Below are 23,685 nucleotides of genomic sequence, written 5' to 3'. Positions count from 1 at the left end.
CGTTCTGTCTCTACAGCCTTTTCGGGTGGTCATCTCCGGGCCTAAGCCTAATATTTTGGGCCGAGTAAGGCCCACCTAAACCGCATTGCAGCCCACTACGGGAGAACTCCCCCGCACCGCACTTCCCTTCGTGGCAACCTCCGCCGGTGCTCCGGTAGCGGCCGCCGGCGGCGGTGGCGGCAATCGACCCTCCGTCCTTGACCTTATGGCGTGCCGCTGCCCGCTGCCCGATGGCGATGCTCCACCGGCTACCGCACCACATCTCAAACCGGTCATCTGCGCAGCGGCGGCCATCCGTATTCGAGATCCGCCTCCATGGAGTGGGAGATTTGCAATAATGACACTATAACATTAATCTTTATTATAATAATATTGGACCCATATTTTACACATATAGATCCATTTAGGCTGTAGTCCCAATATTACAATTTTCTCCCATGGAGTTGGATTATTTGAATCGATGGAGACGAGGCAGGTCTGGATAATCCGCAAACACACGCCGTCCGATTAAAGATTTGGTGGGTCATTTGCATGCCTAAGATCAGCTGCAGCCCGGCCCACTACTCGTCTCTTTCTGGGCCACTTCCTTTGATGGGCCGAAATGGAATTGAGATCAAAGGTATTGTTGGGCCAGAACAGGAACGTGTTGGGCTTGTCCCCACTCCCCATCGTTCTCCCCACCATGGACTCCGGCGGTGCTCCGGCAATCTGCTGCTGCTGCGGCGGCGGCGGCGGCGCCAAAAATGGCCTGAATCGACCCGACTTGCAGTGCAGCATCATTCCCATGGCCTTGCGCCACCGCGTGTCGCTTCCCGCTGAGCGCATCCACCGGTCGAGTTCACCTCGCCTCGACCCCACGCTTCGCCGCAGGGGATCTGTGTCTACTAAGGCCTCCACCTCCTCGCTCTTGTTGGACCACGCCGTCCGGCGATGGAAGCGGCGGCGGATCTCTACCCCCTCCCTGACATTGGTGGAGGTATTTGTTTTCATTTTATTTTGGCGCTTTACTAAATTTTGTAACTATACTTTACGAGCTGAACTCAGTACTATATCGATCCTTGTAGATTTTCAGCAGTAGCGTGGCAGTCTGGCACGGTTGATTGCCTGCCCTACAGATTTCTCTTCTCACATTTCCTTCTAATATTCAGGTCCTGGCTCTTTCAATGGCATGGATTGGAATATGCAAGCAATGAACGACTACTTCTTACTAACTAGTGAGATCTAATTAACTTTTCAGTGGCAAACAGACGATGGTAACTTTTCTTTTCTATTCACTTTTTTCTAAAGATAAAGTGTGCTCAAACCCATTTCAATGCATTCACTCAATAACACAAAGTTTACAATTACCTTGCAGGATTCTCTTACGAAATTTCCACCAGGTACTGACGCATGAAAAGGACAATAAGAGTATCTGACTAACTAGTGGAGCTAGGAGTACAATACATCAGGAGATACATCACAGCAACTGATGAACAGAGGTAACCGCCACAACTGAACCACAATGTTGTATTTCTACTTAACTGCAATACATGTTGAAGAGTGATCCCCTCAGATGGCTAATCCAGCGGAATCATCAAAATAAACACAACGCAATTTCTAGGCCTTACTATATGAAAACATGTGGATTAACTCCCAAAAATTTATTCAGTCATGGTGTTGTGCTCTCCATGATTTATGGCATAGGATGGCTTTCATACGAAACAAATGGCTTAGGGGGCACCTGTATGTTCTGCAACCTTCCAGTTATCATGTTTACGACCTTTGTCATCGAGGGCCGATTTCTTGGGTTCCACTGAATACACCATAGTGCCACAAGGGCCAGCTGTCTCACCATTTGTTTCTCTTCTTCTGTCATTTCCCTACTAAGTACGAACTCCTGCCCAGTAATTACTTTCTCATAGATCCATTCTGGGAAGTATACCTCATTTTGGTTCTTAATACTTGGGTCCCAGCTCCTCCTTCCACTCACCATTTCTAACACAAGCATGCCAAAACTATAAACATCTGACTTGTATGATATCTCCCCAAAGTTCCTAGAATATAGCTCTGGTGCAATGTATCCCATCGTGCCTCTTGCTTTGGTCATGGTAACAATGCTTTGGTCTCTCGGGCACAGCTTTGCAAGACCAAAGTCCGAAATCTTTGGACTGAAGTTATAGTCCAGCAAGATATTATGAGGCTTGATATCAAAGTGGAGGATGCGCTGGTTGCATCCTTGATGCAGGTACTCCATTCCTCGGGCAATGCCTAAAGCAATATCTAGCATCTTGTTTGGTGACAGGAGCTCTTGAGGAGTATTATGATCATGCAAGAATATATATTTCTCTAGTGACTCATTAGGCATAAATTCATAAATAAGAGCACGCCTTGTTCCTTCGGAGCAGAAGCCCAGGAGATGGATAATGTTTGCATGGTGGATTCTTCCAATGGTTGCAACTTCAGTAATAAAATCTTCTCCGTCTCCTGTACGGTTCTCTAACATCTTGACTGCCACAGGCACTCCATTTAGGAGCTTGCCTTTGTAGACAGTTCCAAATCCACCTTGGCCTACTTTTTCCTTGAAGCGTCTTGTTATCTTCTTTACTTGAGAGAAAGTATACCTTGTGGGTTTTGATGTGCCATATGTCCTGAGAAACATTTCAACCTTCAAGTGTACCTCTTCATTATACCTTTGCTTCAGGGAGAGATAGAGCACAGTAGCCACCACCAATGAAACAGCAACAAATGCAGCTACTGATGTTGCTGAGTAAATAGAATAAGAACAGTATATTGCATCAGGACAGAAAATTATCCCATAGTGAGTGGCTTATCTTGATGGGTATAAAAGAACGCAGTGTCTTTTTATCAGAAGAATGTAGTTAGAGCAGCCATCAACAACTATTTTATCTGCTACAGATAACTTTGTTTATTTCATTTTTTTCTTGTGAATAAAAAGATAGGTTTGCTTAATCCTGCCTTCCTCCAGTTGGCTTATTTAGCCATGTAATAACGACTATTGCTCGAACACTTTGCTTCTCCTTCTTAATATATCCAGCAGAACTCCTGCTGTCACACACACACACAGAGAGAGAGAGAGAGAGGTTTGGATTGCAATAGTACCTGCAATGACTTTGACGCGTGAACCTGCAAATACCAAAGCAGACAATAAGATCTATTTGATGGTTTACAGATAAAATAGAAATTTACTCTTGAAAAAATGTAAACCCGGCATAGACCTACGACATTGCAGAAAAATATGGACCCTGTGGGATATCATAGAGTTTTAGTTTTGGGGTTACAACTGTACTTTGATTATGCAAATATATATGTGATAGATAACTTGTCCTAGTGTGTGTATATCTGATTGTGCAAAAGCTCAGCACAGTATCATCAACTGCAGTCTTCTGTACTCAAGACAACAGAATCATGATTATCATCAGAACATGTAAGATTAGTTGTGTTGTATGCTTACTTAACTTTTAGATTTTCTAATTGTAGGAGTCTTTTGTTACTTAAGTTAAGTTACTTTTGCTTTCGGGTCCTTTTCATTAGCAGTACAATGGTGTTGTTTGTAGCTGCATATCTATGAGAAGAAGTAAATTTATAATCATTGTGTCTGATTGTTGCTAGTTGAGCAAACATTATTCTCCATTGGCCACTTCTTTTTTGAGATATCTATGAGAATTGTAAAGAATGATTAAATAGTTACAGTCACATATTCAAATGGTTTGTACTACTAGTTTGCAAAATAATTTTGCAACTCATCTCCTAGAAGTTTCAAAAGGTAGTACTGTATGGGTGGATCAAATGCAAGAGCTTAACTATTGTAGGAAATAAAGCTATATGTTTGTGGGTGGTTATTGTTAGAATGGTACCGTGATGCATGCAGAATGTTTGATTCCTTTGTGAGCTGAACGCGCAGCGTTGCCCTTGCTGTTCACACCACGTGCAATTGTAGGGAATACTTCCGAGAAGCAAATCAAGGGTGATCTCAGCAGAGTTGATTATCCTTTCTGCCATTTGCTTGAACGTTAAACCAGCCGTGTATGGATTGGGGATTGGAATGTTGCCTTTTGAGACGACCATGCAGTCCAATGGAAGCGCATACAGGTAGAGCCGAGTAGACACCAAATATGAGAAGTGGCTTGTAGTGTCCCTTAGGCAGGGGATCAAGCGGACAACTTTATCGGAAATAACAGTGTTGTAGCCGTCGATCATAGAAGCTCTACTTGTTGTGAACTCTTTTGAACAACGCACTATTCTCCCAGGTTCAGTGAGGTATAATTGATTCTGATCGTTGACATCAGCTGATCGATTTGTGGAATTGAACTTGTGAAGCAGGCATGGAGAAGATGAGCCCCCAAACGGGATGATCTTCATGACAGCCTTCTTGTAATCTATGGCAGTCACCTTGCAAGGGCCCAGAAATGGGTGATGTAGGATGGTGTCCTGGCCAGAGCATATTAGCTTGGCGTGTGAACTGCCACATGATGAAGGTGTGTTGCTGGATTGCAGCCGGTGAGGGAACCGGATCTCTGGTCCATGTTTGCTGCACCGGGACGGTGGACAATGCTTGAAGAAGTCTTGGTCATCCCAAGATGAGGAAGCCATGGCTATGTAGCTGCCATGGCTGAGAACAGAGAGCAGGAAGGCTGTTGCGAGAATGGTACCCATCTCTCTGTGTGTGTGTGTGTGTGTGTGTGTGTGTGTGTGTGTGTGTGTACTGCAACGGCCAGAGGTACATTGAAAATTACGGTGAAGAGGATTGCAAACAGAATAGAGAGAGCAGGAAGGCTGTATGATCACTGCTTGCTATAATAGGGGACAATCAATCATATACTCCTATTTCCTAGCGAAAGTTGGTCAAAGTTTGGTACTAATTTGGCTTTACTCTATCAGACACTTCGGTTGGTCCATCCCTGCCCCATCTCTATCAGAGACTATGGATAATATTGACTGATTGCAATATGTCTGGATTAGTCAACAAAATCAGGGAGCACGGATCATATGCAGCAGCCAACATAAGCACCTGTCTTCGTTAGCCAACCTTGTCCTTGTGGGCTGAGTGAGTAGCATGCATCCCCTCTCTACCACAATGCAAGCCTTTGTTTTCATCTTTGCTGTTCTTGCTCTTCTTGCAGGAGATGTCGAGGGGCGGCAAGGGTGCTATCCTTTCTCCTGTGGACATCTCCAGAACATTTCTCATCCTTTCCGCCGGCGAGGTGATCCACAAAGATGCGGTGTTTAGACTGCAGAGATAGCAAGGCTACCATTAGGATCAACACAGGGACATACTATGTAACCAGCGTCAACTACACTACTTCTGTCTTCTGGGTTGTGGATGCCAGCCTGAAAGATACAAACAGCAGCTGCCCTCTTCCTCGCTCGGATCAGCTTCCTTACGTTTGGAGGGGTATCCAGGGATCACATGGCGGCTGGGACCTGACCCTTGACCCTGTAGCTACATGTGTTAGCTTTGTGAATTGTTCACAGGCAGTAAGGAGTAATAGTGTGTACGTTCCTGTTGATTGCCTGAGCACAAGCTCTTCGTTTGTTTATATGTTTGTTTCCTGGATGATGCCTCCATTTGAGGGTTTTCCAATCATCGAAAACCTTGAGACTTCATGTCGCTACCTTGCCATGATTCCCTTGGGTGGTAGGGACTCGCCATTGCCACATAATGCAAGCTTTTCAGACATCGTCAGATCCATGAGGAATGGATTTGCTGTTCAATTTCCCCTCATACATAGGTGGAGTAGGGTTGGGCACATCAAGGATTGTCTGATGGGGTCGATTCGGTGAGTTTCGGGTGCTGTTCCATTACATTCATACATAAACTTGAGTACATATTTGTCTTAAAAGCATTGATACGCTCTCTAAGCCATTCTTTTCTCTACCATGTCACGGCCTTGCAGGGGCTTTCATAAAGAACCATTGTCCAATCAAACCATCAAGGATCAGATTGTGGACATCCTTTTTATTGACTTTAGCTTCTGGTCCTGCATAATTAGAGGAGTGGGCATGAAAGATTATTTCAATATGCCACAATACATGATGGGGATGCTTCGTGGAAAAATAGAAATTTATGGCGGATTCATTGTACAATTTGCTTTGTTTGTTTTCAAGTGGATTGCTGGTACATCTATGATTCTGTCTTCTTAATTATACGGTACATAATCACCACTGCACCGTTCCAATGTCTAAAAACACATTTACTAAAGGTTATCACTGTTTATGTAAACTTGTTTTTTTATGCAGTTTTATGCAGATTCGTGATAGCTCCGTTGACACTATTGACCTTCCTTGCCTTCAAGTATTGGAAAACTAGAATAAAAATCGACGCAGTTGAGAAGTTTTTACGAATGCAGCTGATGCTTGGTCCAACAAGGTACGCCTATACAGACATCATTGCAATGACAAGCCATTTTAGAGACAAGTTGGGCCAGGGTGGCTATGGCTCCGTGTTCAAGGGAGTGATACTACCTGGTGATGTCCATGTTGCCATCAAAATGCTGGCCAACTACAATTGTAATGGAGAAGAATTCATCAGCGAGGTATCCACCATTGGCAGTATCCATCATGTCAATGTAGTACGTCTAGTGGCGTATTGTGCAGAGGAAATGAGGAGAGCACTTGTGTATGAGTACATGCCCCATGGATCTCTTGACAGGTTCATCTTCTCTCCTGACAAGAGTCTCTCTTGGGACAAGCTCAATGAGATCGCATTGGGCATTGCTAGAGGAATAAACTACTTACATCAGGGGTGTGATATGCAGATTCTACATTTTGATATCAAACCGCACAACATCCTTCTTGATAGCAATTTCGTCCCAAAAGTTGCCGATTTTGGCCTCGCCAAACTGTATCCACAGGATAACAGTTTTGTGCCAGTTAGCGCTGCACGAGGAACAGTAGGTTATATTGCTCCTGAGATGATATCTCGGAGCTTTGGTGTCATATCTAGCAAATCTGATGTTTATAGCTTTGGGATGCTTCTGTTGGAGATGGCTGGAGGGCGAAGGAACTCTAAGCAGGATATGTCGAGCTCAAGCCAGTCATATTATCCATCTTGGGTGTATAATCAGCTGGTTCAACAAAAGATGGGTGAGATTGCCAATGCCTTCAATATGCATGAGCTGGAAAAGAAGTTGTGTGTTGTTGGTCTACATTGCATTCAAATGAAGCCTCCTGATCGTCCAACGATGAGTGAGGTCATAGAAATGCTTGAAGGTGATGTTGATGGTCTGCAGCTGCCTTCAAGGCCATTCTTCTGCGATGATGAACCCCTGCCATTGCTAGTGGATTCTTGCCGTTTCTCCTCTGAACTAACTGAAATCTCAGAGGAGGATGAGTGAAGCTTGTGCATGTGCTTTGATGCCAAATAGGAAAGGTGGTAAGTAAGTTGTAAAACGCTGAGGCTACATATTGTTGTAAACAGATATGTTCCCTTGGCATTGTTGAAATTTGGAAGTTATCTTGTTTTAGGGAATAACAGAGTATAAAGCAGGAGCAAGAAAATGTGATCTTGTGGTATGCTATTTATTTTTGCATATGATAAAGTTGTATTTTCTACCATGAGAAAGTAGTACTGAATTATGGCTGAAAGTGCTAGTACTTAAATTTTTTGCTCTCTGCTTTGTCGTGGCATTCGGATCACTGCAACCTGAGAGTCTGCATTCTGGAGTTTGTCTGGAGGTTGTAAGTGTGCCTTCCTTGACTGACTGGGTCATCTTTTGACTGAAAAATCTTTGGTTTGTCATAAATATGTGATGGGGATGTCACCGTTTCATAGTTACTGTGTATGAAAATTGGGCGATGGTACAAGATATGGAGCTGTTTTTGCTGAAAATGTGACGACTTACTGTGTATGAAAATTGGGCGATGGTACAAGATATGGAGCTGTTTTTGCTGAAAATGTGACGATTAGGACAGCCGATTATCGCTGGGGGCTGTAATCCAATTTGTCAATGGTGCAAATCTGACTATCAGTTAGTTCCAGTGTCAAACAAACAAAAAATATTACTATGAGTACATGCGCTGGTTATGTTTGACTAATCGATCGGCCAGACAAACAGCGTGGTCAGTATGTTGATGACTTGCGATGTCGCCTTTTGATGTTTTTATGCATGCGTGCAGAAATTTGTAGAAATGGTATCGTTTTTCGCATCCAAAGCAGGCAACTTTTCTCGTACTATGACATGATGAACAGTTTCGTCGTCTGACTATTTTTTTGGAGGTTTCGTCGTCTGACTCATCGCCGTGTTTTTGACAGTTATAAGTACGTTGTGATAGTGGAGTAGCGTCGCTTAATGAAGGCCCACAGTAATAGCCCACCTCAAATGCAGTGTGCCTAAGCTTGTGGGCCGAATCAGTAAAGCCCAACTGAGAGGTCTACTTCTGGGCCGGTATGGACGCAGCCGCGCCGGATTACGTGTAGGCCGAGACGCGTACGGGAGCGTCCTCTTCCTCTTCTTCGCTCTCCACTCCGTCGTCCACCATGGCAACCTCCGCCGTTGATCCGGCCGCAGGTGGCGGCGGCGGCGGAAAAATGGTCTGAATCGACCCGCCGAAGAAGATCTTATAGAGTGGCGGTGAAACTGTTCCCATGCGCCACTGCGTGAGTGCAGCTACGCCACATCTCAAATCGGATTGCTCCGATGAGGGTCACCTCCGGGAGCTATCCCTATTCGAGATCTGCTGCCGTGGAGTTGGCTTGTTCAAAGCGAAGTGTATTCTGACCGCTAGTGTAGAGTAAGATTTCTTCATCTAAATAATACTGTGCCTCTCTATATTACCACAACTGCATACTAGTTCTGCTTGAATCTGAATATTACCTGCTTGATTTTGTTTTTCACGCTACCATCACTATTCAATCCATCGCGGCATTGACCTGATTTTGTGGAGTTTTAGGGTCCATTTGGTTCAGGGGTTTTCTTGAAGGCTGTAATTTTGTTACCTCTCAACTTAGGAACCATATTTACATCACTATTATCTATATGCCAGAGGAAAATACTGAAAATTTAATGCATCTGAAAATCACCTTTGTAGAGGAACTAAAAGCCACCTGGTTACTAATAAGTCATAGTAGGAAAATCTGCATAGAAATATGCAATTTGCATGAATCAGTCTCCCAAATTCCCAATTTGTTTCCAATGCGTGTTGTCCTTCTCTAGAAGAGCTACGACCAAATTAAAGCATGGTATGGGGTTCATCTATAACAACCAGGATCAGTTTCGTGCTAAAAAGGAAAGCATAACAAAATGAACTTTGGAGTTCTCATCTATTGTCGATCGAATATGTTCTGCAGTATCCAACAATTTAAATCATTGCAAGATATCATGCCACTACAATCACCTCATTCACCTGGGGCCTGATAAATTAGATGCTACAGGGGGGTCGGAGTCCACAATTCCAGCAACACCAAAGCTTACTGGATTTGTTGCGACGAAGTCATGGTCTATGTCAGTCTCAATACTTGTGGTGCCTTCCAAAACTTTGACAACCTCAGACATTTGAGGCCTTCTTTTGCAATCAATCTGCAAACACCACATTGCGAGTTTCATCATCTCAATTATTTCTTGCCGGTGTACTTGCATATCATTGCTGTGCTTGTCAATCAAATCTGCCAACTGATCACCCTTCACCTTTTCTTGCAGTAAGGTAATTAGATGGATACTCTGTTCAGACCTGGAAGTGTCAAGGTTCTTTCTCCCACTGATCATTTCCATGACTACTATGCCAAAGCTATAGACATCTGCCTTTTCTGTGATCTGCGATGTCAGCCATTCTGGAGCTAAATATCCAGGTGTGCCTCTTATTCTGGTAATCACTTGACTCTTATCTCGATCAATAAGCTTGCATAGACCAAAATCAGAAAGTTTAGCATTGAAGTTGTCGTCTAGGAGGATATTTTGTGGTTTTACATCTAAGTGAGCAATTCTCATCATGCACTCCTCATGAAGATAAGAGAGACCCTTGGCTACTTGAGTAATAATCTTGTATCGTGTCCACCAATCTAGAGCAGGAGCAGGAGAACCTTGCTGGTGATAGAGCCACCTGTCCAAGGATCCTTTGGGCATATGCTCATAAACCAAAAGCCTTTGTGATTTCTCTGCACAGAAGCCAATCAGCCTCACTAGATTGATATGGTGAATGCTGCTGATTGTCTGAACCTCTGCCATAAATTCTCTCATTCCCTGACCACTTTGATCCAAGCGTTTCACCGCTACTCTTTCACCTCCAATCTGTCCCAGGAAAACAGACCCAAACCCCCTTGACCGAGCTTGTCTCTGAATTGATCAGTTGCTTCTTGTAGCTGCTGAAATGTGAACCTCCTCGGCATTCCTTGAAGGGGTAGCTCCTCAAACTCTTGTTCCTCTTCTTGCATCTCCTGGTGTCTTCGTATTCTTCGTTTGATGATAATGATGGAAGCGATGATAATGGTGAGTACTGAAGTAGAGCCGATCACAGAGACCACGATAGTGGCAACAAGCCTTCCTCCTCTTTTGGATGAGGAATCCAAGCCTGAAGGCCCAATAGCAATAGGTGCAGGAGGAGGAACCGGAGATGAAGACGTGAGATCAGTTGGAGGGCAGAAGATGATCTGGTAGTTTGTCCCTGACGGGCAAGTGAATATAGTGCTGGAGCTGTCATCCAAACTGTAGCTATATGCGTCAGGGCACATCCTGACGAATGGCAGTGAGAAGGTGGTGGGTTCGCAGGTTTTGGTGCCAGTGGTGCCAGTGCAGCAGTATTTGTCTTGCTTGAACACATTGCAGGCGCTGTTGCAGCCTCCAGGCGCCTTGAGCTCGCTGGGGCACTGCGACGTGATGTTGGCCGGGCAGCGTGGCCCCTTGCTGCACGGTGGTGCTCCGTGCCTCTGCTCTGGAGCCGGCACGGGGAGGAAGTCCATGGGCACGTTGAAGCCGTCGATGAGGGAGATGTCGAAGAAATCCTGTACGCTGGTCTGGTCCACCGTGAACTCAGCGAGCGTCTGAGGTGGCTTGCCGCTGTTCTTGCACTTGAGCACGCCGCCGCAGTCTCCCGTCTGGCACGATCCGTTGCCATTGGCATCGAATGAGCAGCCTGTGCGCGCCCACACACGCCCTGCGCCGCTGTTGGCGGGCACGTCGAGCGCCCACGACTCGCCTCGGTCGAGCCGCATGCCGCCACCCACCGGCACGGCGGCCGGCCACACGGTGAAGGAGCATCGGTTGGTGATGTTCAGCGTGGCTCCGGCGGCGTAGTTGGTGCTGGCGGCAACGAGGAGCAGCAGAGTCACAAGGTGGTGAGTGCGGCGACTAGTACTGATGGTACTCCCCGCTGCCATTTGTGTTGTGATTCGATTGCCTGACTCCGTTTGTAGAGCGGAAGAAGGAGACAGCAGATCGATCAGTATGTTGTGTAAGTTCACATGGTCTGCGTGTTGAATTGTTCAACGATCTTCGGTCAACGACCTAGCAATTGTTTTGATTTGCCTGCAAGCATATCATAGATCCTGTGATTACTACGTGGTTGCGTGCTTTCCTCATCTTTTTCAGCGTTCTATGACGCCCTTTTTGACTTGCCAACCATGCCTGCCGTCAACAGTGTGGCGCCCAAAATGTCTCTTTCTTTCACCTTAACTGTTACCGTGTGGTGTTGGAATCTCTCTCTTAAGGTCGTGTATATTTCTATCATCCAGTTATGTCACAACAAATTATATACGAGAGTTTGACGAGATATCGTGCTTGTTCTACTACCTATGGATGATTTTCATACTTGTCTGCCCAAAAGTTGCAGGTGACGAAGGTGCAATCCTGGTGCAGGTCGGTGACGATCTCCTAGTTGATGTTGTTGATCCCTGACCGGCGGCGCCCTGTGGACTATCCGGCATGATGTGTTAAAACTTTTTTTTGTTGTAATTCTGTGGTGATTTGGATATCTTGCAACAATTTGCTCTCCAATATGCTGAGTTCATTCATCCGATAGATGTGTCGCTCTCAGCAATCTCTTTTTGTCGGGGCCACTTCCAGCAAACATGCTGATTATGTTTGAAGGGTTTGAAACAGGAACTCAGCACGCCCATTTGCGTATGCCTTGATGAGTTCATCTCACTTTCGATCTTTGCATGCATTTGTAAAAATCAAAATAATCTGCTGCTCATCTGCGTGCCTAAGCTTTTTGTAAAGAGAGATTAGTAAAGCCCGAAGTCAACTTAAGCCCGGCCTACGTCTACCTGTGGCCTGTGGGCCGGATTCAGCATGGCTGCCTCTGTGATGGGCCAGGACGGAATGGGCTTGGGCCCGAACGGGATAGTGTGTTGGGCTTGTACCCAGTCCCCACAGTTCCCCACTCCCCATCGACCTGCGGGCTGCGGCGGCGCTCCAGCAGACGGCGGCGGCGGCGCCGGTGCCGGCGCCAAAATCAACCCGACTTCCAGGCTCCCAGCGCCACTGCGCGTGGCTGCCTTGGCTCTGAGCGCATCCAGCGGTTGAGCTCGCCCTGCCCCGACCCCGCGCTCCGCCGCGGGATCTCTAGAAACGCCACCACGACGCCCGGCGATGGTTTCCACGGCAGATTGCTTCCCCCTCCCTGACATTTGATGATGGAGGTATTTATTTTTGCGACATGCTTTAGTAGCATATGGCATGGTTGATTTTCTGCCCTACAGCGTTGTCTTCTCACGTTTCCCTCAAATGTTCAGGCACTGGCTCTTTCAATGGCGCATGGATAGGAATATGCAACAAACGGCAACTTGTTACTGGCATTTGTCATTGACAAACAGATAATGGTAATGGTGATCCCTTTGCTTTGCTATTCATTTGTTTTAAATATAAAAGTGTGCTCAAATCCATTTTAATGCATCCATTTGATAACACTAGATTTACAATTTCCTTGCAGCATTGTCTTGCAAAATATCCATCAGAATACTGACCCATGAAAAGGCCAATGGGAGTATCTGACTGACTAGTGCAGCTAGGAGTACAGTACAGTAGGAGATACACCACAGCAACGACTGAACAAGGTAATCACCACGACTGAACCACTATGTTGCAGGTTGAGTTCAATGCGATGCTTTTCTGCTTAACTGTGTTACATGGTGAACTCACCTCAGATGGCTAATACAGTGGAATGATCAAAGTACATATTATGCAATATCTAGGCGTTGCATTACTATGCATCATGTGGATAAAGTATAAGTCCCAAAAATTTACTAAGCCATTGTGGTGTAGTTTCCATGGTTTATGGCATAGGATGGCTTTCATACGAAACAAATGGCTTAGGAGGCACCTGTATGTTCTGCAACCTTCCAGTTATCATGTTTACAGCCTTTGTCATTGAGGGCCGATTTCTTGGGTTCCACTGAATACACCACAGTGCCACAAGGGCCAGCTGTCTCACCATTTGTTTCTCTTCTTCTGCCATTTCCCTACTAAGTATGAAGTCCTGCTCTGTAATTACTTTCTCATAGATCCACTCTGGAAAGTATACCTCATTTTGGTTCTCAATACTTGGGTCCCAGCTCCTCCTTCCACTCACCATTTCTAAAACAAGCATGCCAAAACTGTAAACATCTGACTTGTAAGATATCTCCCCAAAGTTCCTAGAATATAGCTCCATTGCAATGTATCCCATTGTGCCTCTTGCTTTGGTCAAGGTAATAATGCTTTGGTCCCTTGGGCACAGCTTTGCAAGACCAAAGTCCGAAATCTTTGGACTGAAGTTATAGTCCAGCAAGATATTATGAGGCTTGATATCAAAGTGGAGGATGCGCTGGTTGCATCCTTGATGCAGGTACTCCATTCCTCGGGCAATGCCTAAAGCAATATCTAGCATCTTGTCTGGTGACAGGAGCTCTTGAGTATTAGGATCACGCAAGAATATATATTTCTCCAATGACTCGTTAGGCATCAATTCATAAACAAGAGCACGTCTTGTTCCTTCAGAGCAGAAACCTAGGAGACGGACAATGTTTGTATGGTGGATCGTTCCAATGGTTGCAACTTCATTAATGAACTCTTCTCCATCCCCTGTAGGGTTCTCTAGCATCTTGACTGCCACAGGCACTCCATTTGGTAGCTTTCCTTTGTATACAGTTCCAAATCCACCTTGGCCTACTTTTTCCTTGAAGCGTCTTGCTATCTTCTTTACTTCAGAGAAAGTATACCTTGTAGGTTTAGATGTGCCATATGTCCTTAGAAACATTTCAACCTTCAAGTGCACCTCTTCATTATACCTTAGCTTCAGGGAGAGATAGATTGCAGTGGCCACCACCAATGAAATAACAAATGCAGCTACCGATGATGTTGCTGAATAGATACAGAATAGAAAATTAGCACATTGCATCAGGACAGAAAGCTATCCCCTATTGAGCAAATGATTGTGATGGGTATAAGAGAATGTAGTGTCTTTTTGACAGAAGAATGTAGAGTTAGAGCAGCCAACAAGAAAAAAATACGTATGGCAGATAACTCTGTTTCTTTTCTTCTCTTTTGATAAAAAAACGGAGGTTTGAACTTTGAATTACTGCAGTACCTGCAATGACTTTGACACGTGAACCTGCAAATACCAAACAATATAGTAAGATTGTTAATAGTTTAACAGATGAAACAGAAATATACTTATGAAAACATAGTAAGATTCAATATAGCAATAGATATGATAGAAGTTTTCGTTTTAGGGGAATAAATGTAATGTTAATGTGATTATGTGAACATATATGTAACAGACAGTTGTTCCTTTCATCAATGCATTAGAAGCTGTTTCTCCAAAGCATCTCTGGGGATTGAGTGTTATGCCAGATTGAGGTTGGTTAAGGTGAATTAAGTGGATCAAGGGTTATGTCTCATGATTTTTTTTCACAAATCACTTGCAGTGTGAACTGATTATTCATCAAAGCAACCAAACATCTAACTGCAGTTCCCGTTTTATCACATACTAACTAGGATGTGGGCACTAAGATTTAATTATTGGTGGGTGTAATCATGCACTTATAACAACAGCAAAGGTGCTTCATCAATGCGCTTCTTGTTCTGAAGTTCTAGGGATGACTCTTTGTAAGGTGAAGCTACCTAGCCAAATGGTTTGTAGTGCAAGTTGCAAAATACCTATTTATAGCTATCTCATGGAAGTGTCTGTGAACTAAAGGAGTAGTATATCATATTATCATTAGTAAATTAAGTGCACGAACTTAAAAGGAAAGTATGATGAGGAAATAAAACATGAGTTATGCACTTATGCTGTCATATAATGTTTTGGTATCTGATTAGGATGGTACCATGAGGTTTGTGGCCCATGCAGAATGTTTGATTCCTCTGTGAGCTGAATGCGCAGCGTTGTCCTTGCTGTTCACACTGCACACAATTGTCAGGAATGCCTCCCTCGGACCAACTTACAGTTGTCTCAGCAAAGTTGAGGATTCTTTCTGCCAGTTGCTTGAACGTTGGACCATCAGCGGTGACTGCACCGGATATCGGAACAATGCCTTTAGAGACAGCCTTGCAGTCCAATGGAAGTGAATAAATGTCTTCATAAGCATCCACCAAATATGAGAAGTGGCTTGGGTCACTGAGGCAGGAGATTGGGCCCACGACAGCATGATCAGCAATATTCCCATCATAGTCGTTGGTCGGAGACATACTTGGTGTGAGCACTTTTGAACAGCATACTATTTTCCCAGGCTGGGCATTGTATAATGAACAGCGACTGGAACGATAATCTGGTTCCGGTAGATTGTCGATGATGAGCTTCTGAAGCGGGCATGAAGACAAGGAGTCTACGAGCGGGATGATCTGGAAAACAGCTTTCTTGTAATCTATGGCAGTTACCTTGCATGGCCCCAGAAATGGGTGATGCAGGATGGTGTCTGGACCAGAGCATGCTAGCCTCGCGCATGAAGCACTGCATGATGATGATGAAGATGAGTTGCTGGATTCAAGCTGGTGAGGGAACCGGATCTCTGGTCCACTGTCACTGCACCGGGACGGTGGACAATTTCTGGCGAAGTCTTCCTCCTCCCAAGCTGAACCCATGGCCGGGTAGGCGCCATGGCTGATGACGGAGAGGAGGAGTGTTGTTGCAATGACTTTACTCATCTTTGTGCACTGAAACGGCCAGAGATGGACAGGGAATTAAGGTGGAAACATATGCAATTAATCAATCAATATACTGCAAGTGTGTGTATCTAATAATCAACCCTAGCTTATTTATAAGCTTCGTTCCAAAAAAAAAAAGCTTATTTACAAGGGGGCTGGTTAAAGTATCTCATCGTTAATGAAGGGGGTCCAGGGTGATATATATAGCAGGCCACCACGTAAAAGTCCAAATTTGACTAGGCTTAGTCTAACTAGGTGTTGCTACGTAAGTGCAACATCCTTCTGTGTTGTTACCCTGTCCCTTTATATGAATCTTATGCTGATATGCAGTCCATGTCAACATAACAATTTAAGGTTTTCTTTGACGAACTGACTTCGGTCCCTTACTATGAATCTTATGCATAGGACCAAACTGTATCAGCCAAAAAAAAACTATTCTTATATATGTAGGTGCAGCAAGCTGCTAGTCTACTATAACCAGCCTGTGGACTGAGCAACTCTGCCAGCTTCCCCCTCTACTACCATTACAATGCAAGCCTTACTCATCTTTGCTATACTTGCAGTTCTCGCAGGAGTTGTCCAGGGACAGCAGTGGTGCCAGCCTTTCTCCTGCGGCCATCTCTCAAACATAAGTCATCCTTTCCGGCGGAGAGGCGACCCTCACAGGTGCGGTGTTTCATCATATGAGCTAGAGTGTAGCAGTGGCAAGGCCACCATCCAGATCAATACAGGAACGTACTATGTCACTAGCATCAACTACAACGATTCGTCCTTCTGGGTTGTGGACGCCAACCTGCAGGATGCAAACAGCAACTGCCCTCTTCCTTGCTCCAATCATCGTCCTTTCATTTGGGGGATTCCAGGGCCAAGCTACACCAGGGAATTGACTCTTCAGGGAATATGGTGGGCGACCTTTGTCAATTGTTCGCAGGCAGTGAAGAACAATAACAAGTACATACATGTGGATTGCCTGAACACGAGCTCTTCATTTGTCTATGTGCTGAATGTCGCACCATATTACGCTCTTATGGAAAATCTTGAGCCTTCTTGCGGATACTTGGCCATGATTCCAGTTAGTTGGACTCCTGCCAGTGGTAAAAAATACCAATATTTTGCTGAGTTGATGAGGAAGGGATTCTCTGTTCGCTTTCCTTTTGTCTTAGATCATCCGACTGCATTTGGGCTAATCAAGCAGTGCCTAAACCGGTCGATTTGGTGAGTTTCGGTATCTTAGTTTAATTTTGCCCATAAATAATCGTTTTTTAAGTAAATACTTGGTACCGTTGTTAAGACTTTTTTTCTACCATGTCATTGGCCTTGCAGTGGTTTTCGTGAAGAACCATTCTCCACTACTGCACATGTCAAAAATCGGATTGCGGACATTGTTTTTATGGACTTGATCTTTTGGGCATGCATAATTGGCAAAACGAGCCAAACATCAGATTATTTTGAGACACCACTCTATATGGTGGAGATGCTTCATGGGAAAAGAATATTTTATTCAGGATTTGTCCTACAATTTGTCATGTGGACAGTAAAGTGGATATATGGTACTCTACAATACACATGCTTTTTATAAACTTGTTGTTATGCTACATGTGATTGATGCCGCTGCATCACTCAAAGCACATCATTCCCATGTATCTAAACATGTTTTTATGCAGTCATATGCAGGTTTGTGTTGGCGCCACTGGCAGTATTGACTTTTCTTGCACAAAGATACTGGAAAACAAGGATCACAATCGATGCAGTTGAGAAGTTTCTGCGAATGCAGTTGATGCTTGGCCCGACGAGGTACACCTACACAGATATCATTGCAATGACAAGCCATTTCAGAGACAAGCTAGGTCAGGGTGGTTACGGTTCTGTATTCAAGGGTGTCATACTCCCGGGTGATGTTTACGTTGCCATCAAGATGCTAGACAACTACAATTGCAACGGAGAAGAGTTCATCAGTGAGGTCTCCACCATCGGTAGTATCCATCATGTCAATGTTGTGCGTCTGGTGGGGTTTTGTGCAGAGGAAATGAGGAGGGCACTAGTGTACGAGTACATGCCCCATGGATCTCTCGACAAGTTCATCTTCGCACCTGAAAAGAGCTTCTCCTGGGACAAGCTCAATGAGATTGCACTGGGCATTGCTAGAGGAATAAACTACTTGCATCAAGGGTGTGATATGCAGATTCTACATTTTGATATCAAGCCACACAACATCCTTCTTGATAGCAATTTCGTCCCAAAAGTTGCCGATTTTGGCCTCGCCAAACTATGCCCACGGGACAACAATTATGTGCCAGTTAGCGCTGCACGAGGAACAGTAGGTTATATTGCTCCTGAGATGATATCTCGAAGCTTTGGTGTCATATCTAGCAAATCTGATGTTTACAGCTTTGGAATGCTTTTGTTAGAGATGGCTGGAGGGCGAAGGAACTCTAAGCAGAACATGTCAAGCTCAACCCAGGTGTATTATCCATCATTGGTGTATAATCAACTCATTCAACAAGAGATGGGTGAGATCACCAATACCTTGAATATGCATGAGCTGGAAAGGAAGTTGTGTGTTGTTGGTCTACATTGCATTCAGGTGAAGCCTCCTGATCGTCCAACGATGAGTGAGGTCATAGAAATGCTTGAAGGTGATGTTGATGGTCTGCAGCTGCCTTCCAGGCCATTCTTCTGCGATGATGAACCCCTGCCCCTGTTGGTGGATTCTTACCGTTTCTCCTCTGAGCTAACTGAAATCTCAGAGGAGGATGGCTGAAGCTTATGCATGTGCTTTGATGCCAAAAAGTCAAGGTACTAAGTTGGTTGTTGTTTTTTCTCAGATAAGGTGGTAAGTAGGTTGTAAAACTGAGGCTACATATTGTTGTAAACAGATGTTTCATTGCATTGTTGTAATTTGAAAGTGATCTTTTTTAGGGAATAACAGAGTATAAAGCTGGAACGAGAAAAATGTGATCTTGTGGTACGCTATTCATTTGCATACGATAAAAGTTGTATTTGTGCCATGAGAAAGTACTACTGAATTATGGTTGAAAGTGCCATGAGAGCTATGACCATTTTGATATGTAAGAAGAGCTATTGGTTTCACATGTATGAACCAGGATCAGATTTGCTAATAGGGCAAGTTCAACAGAAACAATCAAACAATATTGAGATGTTCTTCTTGAACGAAAATTGCAATATTAAAAAATGTAAATGATTTGAAGGTATGATGCTATCACATTATAGTTTTCTGAGAATGCAACAGCGTATATGCTATGCCTTTTTCTGACCCAAAAGCGCACATGTTCCAGTATACCATCAAAATTGCGTCAGTCACCTGGGTCCGGATAGATCTGAGGCAAGAGGTGGAGCTGAGCCCACAACTGCAGTAAAACCAAAGCTTACTGGATTTACTGCGACAAAATCATGAACTATGTTAGTTTCGATACTTATGGTGCCTTCCAATGCTTTTACAACCTCAGACATTTGAGGCCTCCTTTTGCAATCGATCTGCAAACACCACATTGCAAGTTTCATCATCTCTATTACTTCTTGCTCGTGTACTTGCATGTCATTATTATCTTTGTCAATCAAATCTACCAACTGATCACTCTTCACCTTTTCTTGCAATAAGGTAATTAGATGGATGCTCTGTTCAGACCGGGAAGTGTCAACATTCTTTCTTCCGCTGATGATTTCCATGACTACTATGCCAAAGCTATAGACATCTGCCTTTTCTGTGATCTGCGATGTCAGCCATTCAGGAGCTAAATATCCAGGTGTGCCTCTCATTCTTGTAATCACTTGGCTCTTATCTCGATCAATGAGCTTGCATAGTCCAAAATCAGAGAGTTTAGCATTGAATTTGTCATCCAGGAGGATATTTTGTGGTTTTACATCCAAGTGAGCAATTCTCTTTGTGCACTCCTCATGAAGGTATGAGAGACCTTTGGCTACTTGGGTAATAATTTTGTATCGTGTTTGCCAATCTAGAGGAGGAACACTAGGAAACATAGCAGCACCTTGCTGGTGATAGATCCACCTGTCCAAGGAACCTTTGGGCATATGCTCATAAACCAAGAGCCTCTGTGATTTCTCTGCACAGAATCCAATCAGCCTCACCAGATTGATATGGTGGATGCTGCCGATCGTCTGAACCTCTGCCAAGAATTCTCTCATCCCCTGACCACTTCGATCCAGGCGTTTCACCGCAACTCTTTCGTCTCCAATCTGTCCCAAGAAAACCGACCCAAATCCTCCTTCACCGAGCTTATCTCTGAACTGATCGGTTGCTTCCTGTAGCTGCTGAAGTGTGAACCTCCTTGGCATTCCTTGAAGGGTTATCTCCTCAAGCTCCTGCTCCTCTTCATGTATCTCCCGGCGCCGTCGTGTTCTTCGCTTGATGCTGGTGTAAGCCATAACCATGGTGAGTACTGAAGTGGAGCCGATTACAGAAGCTATGATGATCCAGGCAATAACCTTTTTTACTTGTCTGTTATTTGCAGCAACAGCAATCGATGCAGGAGATGAAGATGTGAGATCAATTGGGGGGCAGAAGATGATCTGGTAATTTGTACCTGACGGGCAAGTGAACCCTGGGCTGGATGCATCGTTCCTGGAGTAGCTATAGGCGTCCGGGCACATCCTCACAAATGGCAGCGAGTAGGTGGTGGGTTCGCAGGTGTTCGTCCCGTTGCCAGTGCAGCAGTATTTGTCCTGCTTGAACACTCTGCACGCGCTGTTGCAGCCTCCATGAGCTCTGAGCTCGCCGGGGCACTGTGCCGTGACGTTGGCCGGACACCGTGGCCCCTTGCTGCACGGCGGTGACTGATCCGGCGGCGGCGCCGGGAGGAAGTCCATGGGCACGTTGAAGCCGTCGACGAGGGAGATGTCGAAGAGGTCCTGGCCGTCGGCCTGGCCGAGCGAGAACTCGGCGAGCGTCTGCGGCGGCTCGCCGTAGCCCGTGCACGACAGCGCGCCGCCGCAGTCGCCCGTCAGGCACGTCCCGTTGGCGCCGGTGGCGTCGAAGGTGCAGCCCGTGCGCGCCCACACGCGGCCCGGGGCGGCGCCGGCGGGCACGTCGAGCGCCCACGACGTGCCCGGGTCGAGCCGCCTGCCGCCGCCCACCGGCACGGCGGCCGGCCACACGGTGAAGGGGCATAGGTTGGTGATGTTCAACGTGGCGGCGGCGGCGGCGTGGTTGGTGGTGGTGGTGGCGACTATGGCAGCGAGGAGGAGTAGAGGTAGGAGATGGTGAGTGCAACAAGTAGACACTGCCGCCATTTGTGTCATGGATTCATGGTTCGGTTGCCTTTGGGTTAGAAAGTTTTTTAGCTGTAATTAACACGTCTCTCTCTTCTTCTTTTTTTTTTGACAGAATTAACAGGTTGATCCGGCTGACTCTAGCCACTAAAGTCATAGCATGATTTCAGCCTCACCTCATATCCACCATTTGTTTACCTCGTCCAACTGATCAGGTTTCTCAGCTCATCAGCATCTCTAAATGCACTGTCTCGGTCTCAGTCTTCTACTTAGTATTTTTGTTTAGTATTTACTATTTTGGTAACAAAATAGTACTCCATCCGTCACATTTTAAGTGCAATCATGAGTTTCCACGCTCAATTTTTATCGTCCGTCTTATTTAAATTTTTTTTATAATTAGTATTTTTGTTGTTACAAGATGATAAAACATGAATAGTACTTTACTCGTGGCTTATATTTTTAATTTTTTTTCAAAAATTTTTAAATAAGACAGACGATTAAAGTTGGGCGTGGAAAACCATGGTTGTACTTAAAATGGGACAGAAGGAGTAGATGCTACACTTCAAGTTGAAATAATGAAAGCATACCATGTTTAGACACATGGAATTATAACCTTTAAATTACAAAGCTCACCACCTATAATTGATCGATATGGAAGCAGCTAGCTCACTTTCGTTAAAAGCAAGGGTTAGGAATTACAACCGTCTTTTCGTTCTGTTGGCAATCTTTTCAACACCTGCAAATCAACAAATTTATAGTAGCCTTTGCCGTCAATGACAGATACAGATTCTCCGGAGAAAGGAATATCCCAAGGACTAGGAAAGCTAGCTGTTTGGGAAGATGGGAGCTATTGAAAAGGTAACGACCGTCACTAGGAGCAAGCTGCCTTGGCTAGGTAGCAATCCGCTTTGAAGCTAGCGGGCAGGGTGCAAAAAGGAATAAGCCTCTGACTAGGAAGGTCAAGCTTCATTCAAGGAACCGGGGGCTCGGCAAAAGTTGGTTCACTGACCAAAGACGACTTCTTTGTTCTTCAGTAGTTTCCTCCAAAACTATGTCAAACCAATTAGTACAAATTTGAGCATAGTATATATAATGGTCAATATGTTCTAGTAGTATGCTGCTCTCCATTCACCAAAACTTTGTTTTGTTTTCCCGATGTATAGTGGTCACTATGTTCTATATATGGTGCCAAAACCACTGACCGCATGCTGTTTTCACTTAATAATAATTAAAACCAAAGCCTCACGTCGTATATATAGTGCCAAAGCTACCTGCTGCTTGAGTTGAACGATGGATAAGAAGAGGCCATGACCGTATCCATGGTCTACATGTTGAACAAGCTCGACGGCCTACGGTCAACCACCTATACCATGTTACGAGTAGTGACTGTTTTGCTTCTTAATTTACTCTCGTTTTCATGTGCCAGTAATTTTGGTCATCAAGAATTTCTTAATTAATTTCGTAGTCGAGGCACGGACGCTTGACATGTCGCCAACAATGGGAGCCAAAATGTCTTCTTCACCGCGACGTTGTGATTGGGACGTCGAAATTTTGTGATGTCGATCATTTCTCAAGGTCTTGGAGCAACATGGATGTTTTCTAGTATCGTCAAGCAATCCAGATCCTCTGCTGCTCACTAATATGTGGGCCCGAGAGTCTGTGGAGCCTACATGTCAGTGAGCACTGCTGGTAGGACACTCACTCATCGTCAAGCGCTCTGTATCACGACAACAAAGTACACGTACTTAAGTTTGATGAGCGAGATTGCTACGAACCAAAGAATGGTATTCAAGGCTACAATAAGGGCAGGCAGAATTAAAAACCTGCCTTACATACTGCTTTTCTATTCGTGTGGAGGATTATGGTTGTAGATGCTGTGGTTATACTCCGGCGAGCGGCGGAGGCCGGCACGCGAGAAGATGGCCGGCGGTTCAGTTTGACAGCGACTCGCTCACTGTGCCGCTCGGCCAACGTTTGCACGGTCCTGATGAAGGCCCAAACCCTTAGGCACAGTTTTTACCTGCCACAGTACCATGGCGAGCTTTTGGTGGGCTGCGTGTGGTGCCTGCACATTACTTTGGGCCGAAAAGAATTGCAAAGGGAGATTGTTGAGGCCCATGAAAACTGCACAACGGCCCAGCATTCCCCAGATAGTGCAGGTTTAATTATGGGCCTGATGAATTGTGCTTTACGGGCTTTGGTTGGACCGAAAGGGGTTCTCACTCGCTTGTGGCCCAGAATGGGATTACGTGGCTGTAGAAAATTATGGCAGACGTTTTTGGAATAATTAACTATTTGCCACATCTTAAAAGTGGCAAGGAGTTAAACGTCCCGAGGTTTTCACTGGTCACCCTAAAAAGTAGCATCTAAATCTACACCCGCT

At 44.9% G+C, this 23,685-nt stretch overlaps 4 protein-coding genes, 1 long non-coding RNA gene and 2 pseudogenes across 6 annotated transcripts; 3 read left to right on the top strand and 4 right to left on the bottom strand.

The window, feature by feature from the left end:
- Positions 1–1,471: 1,471 nt before the first annotated feature.
- On the bottom strand, positions 1,472–4,653 carry LOC127759990 (rust resistance kinase Lr10-like). Its single transcript, XM_052284199.1, has 3 exons — positions 3,855–4,653; positions 3,100–3,123; positions 1,472–2,742 (listed from the first exon to the last, which is right to left on the bottom strand). The coding sequence occupies exons 1-3, from the start codon at positions 4,651–4,653 to the stop codon at positions 1,673–1,675; spliced, it is 1,893 nt and encodes a 630-aa protein (XP_052140159.1). The 3' UTR covers positions 1,472–1,672.
- Positions 4,654–4,668: 15 nt separating this feature from the next.
- LOC127759991 (rust resistance kinase Lr10-like) lies at positions 4,669–7,730 on the top strand. The gene is made up of 4 exons (XM_052284200.1): positions 4,669–5,044; positions 5,121–5,777; positions 5,895–6,115; positions 6,238–7,730. The coding sequence occupies exons 2-4, from the start codon at positions 5,215–5,217 to the stop codon at positions 7,332–7,334; spliced, it is 1,881 nt and encodes a 626-aa protein (XP_052140160.1). The 5' UTR covers positions 4,669–5,044; positions 5,121–5,214; the 3' UTR covers positions 7,335–7,730.
- Positions 7,731–8,423: 693 nt separating this feature from the next.
- Positions 8,424–12,982, top strand: LOC127776838 (uncharacterized). Of its 2 annotated transcripts, none has more exons than XR_008018234.1 (4): positions 8,424–8,730; positions 11,761–12,571; positions 12,665–12,751; positions 12,862–12,982. It is a non-coding gene; the product is annotated as an uncharacterized LOC127776838 (long non-coding RNA). The 2 variants fall into 2 exon arrangements; XR_008018235.1 differs by having other exon boundaries at positions 11,755–12,571.
- LOC127776813 (PR5-like receptor kinase) lies at positions 9,226–11,327 on the bottom strand (annotated as a pseudogene).
- Positions 12,983–13,134: 152 nt separating the features above from the next.
- Positions 13,135–16,599, bottom strand: LOC127776830 (rust resistance kinase Lr10-like; annotated as a pseudogene).
- Positions 16,585–19,105, top strand: LOC127782372 (rust resistance kinase Lr10-like). The gene is made up of 3 exons (XM_052309551.1): positions 16,585–17,270; positions 17,379–17,605; positions 17,720–19,105. Exons 1-3 carry the CDS (start codon positions 16,585–16,587, stop codon positions 18,814–18,816), a joined length of 2,010 nt encoding a protein of 669 aa, XP_052165511.1. The 3' UTR covers positions 18,817–19,105.
- A 1,419-nt stretch (positions 19,106–20,524) lies between these two features.
- LOC127776823 (alpha-amylase/trypsin inhibitor-like) lies at positions 20,525–21,332 on the bottom strand. The gene is made up of 2 exons (XM_052303377.1): positions 20,618–21,332; positions 20,525–20,532 (listed from the first exon to the last, which is right to left on the bottom strand). The coding sequence occupies exons 1-2, from the start codon at positions 21,330–21,332 to the stop codon at positions 20,525–20,527; spliced, it is 723 nt and encodes a 240-aa protein (XP_052159337.1).
- Between the last annotated feature and the right edge of the window lie 2,353 nt (positions 21,333–23,685).

Source organism: Oryza glaberrima, chromosome 1 (genome assembly GCF_000147395.1).
Source record: "Oryza glaberrima chromosome 1, OglaRS2, whole genome shotgun sequence".
Taxonomy (NCBI): Eukaryota; Viridiplantae; Streptophyta; class Magnoliopsida; order Poales; family Poaceae; genus Oryza; species Oryza glaberrima.
The sequence above is the reverse complement of the archived record's forward strand: the minus strand, read 5'-3'. Positions and strand labels throughout refer to the sequence as shown.

What these genes read in the sequence shown, in the direction of transcription:
- LOC127776823 (XM_052303377.1), bottom strand. Translation starts at nt 21,332, where the DNA reads ATGACACAAATGGCGGCAGTGTCTACTTGTTGCACTCACCATCTCCTA.
- LOC127759990 (XM_052284199.1), bottom strand. Translation starts at nt 4,653, where the DNA reads ATGGGTACCATTCTCGCAACAGCCTTCCTGCTCTCTGTTCTCAGCCAT. An exon ending in AACATTCTGCATGCATCACG is followed by an intron (nt 3,124 to 3,854) that starts GTACCATTCTAA and finishes TGGTATTTGCAG; the next exon opens with GTTCACGCGTCAAAGTCATT. An exon ending in ACGCGTCAAAGTCATTGCAG is followed by an intron (nt 2,743 to 3,099) that starts GTACTATTGCAA and finishes CTATTTACTCAG; the next exon opens with CAACATCAGTAGCTGCATTT.
- LOC127759991 (XM_052284200.1), top strand. Translation starts at nt 5,215, where the DNA reads ATGCGGTGTTTAGACTGCAGAGATAGCAAGGCTACCATTAGGATCAAC. An exon ending in TGTCTGATGGGGTCGATTCG is followed by an intron (nt 5,778 to 5,894) that starts GTGAGTTTCGGG and finishes ACGGCCTTGCAG; the next exon opens with GGGCTTTCATAAAGAACCAT. An exon ending in TGTTTTCAAGTGGATTGCTG is followed by an intron (nt 6,116 to 6,237) that starts GTACATCTATGA and finishes TTTTTTATGCAG; the next exon opens with TTTTATGCAGATTCGTGATA.
- LOC127782372 (XM_052309551.1), top strand. Translation starts at nt 16,585, where the DNA reads ATGCAAGCCTTACTCATCTTTGCTATACTTGCAGTTCTCGCAGGAGTT. An exon ending in TGCCTAAACCGGTCGATTTG is followed by an intron (nt 17,271 to 17,378) that starts GTGAGTTTCGGT and finishes TTGGCCTTGCAG; the next exon opens with TGGTTTTCGTGAAGAACCAT. An exon ending in GACAGTAAAGTGGATATATG is followed by an intron (nt 17,606 to 17,719) that starts GTACTCTACAAT and finishes GTTTTTATGCAG; the next exon opens with TCATATGCAGGTTTGTGTTG.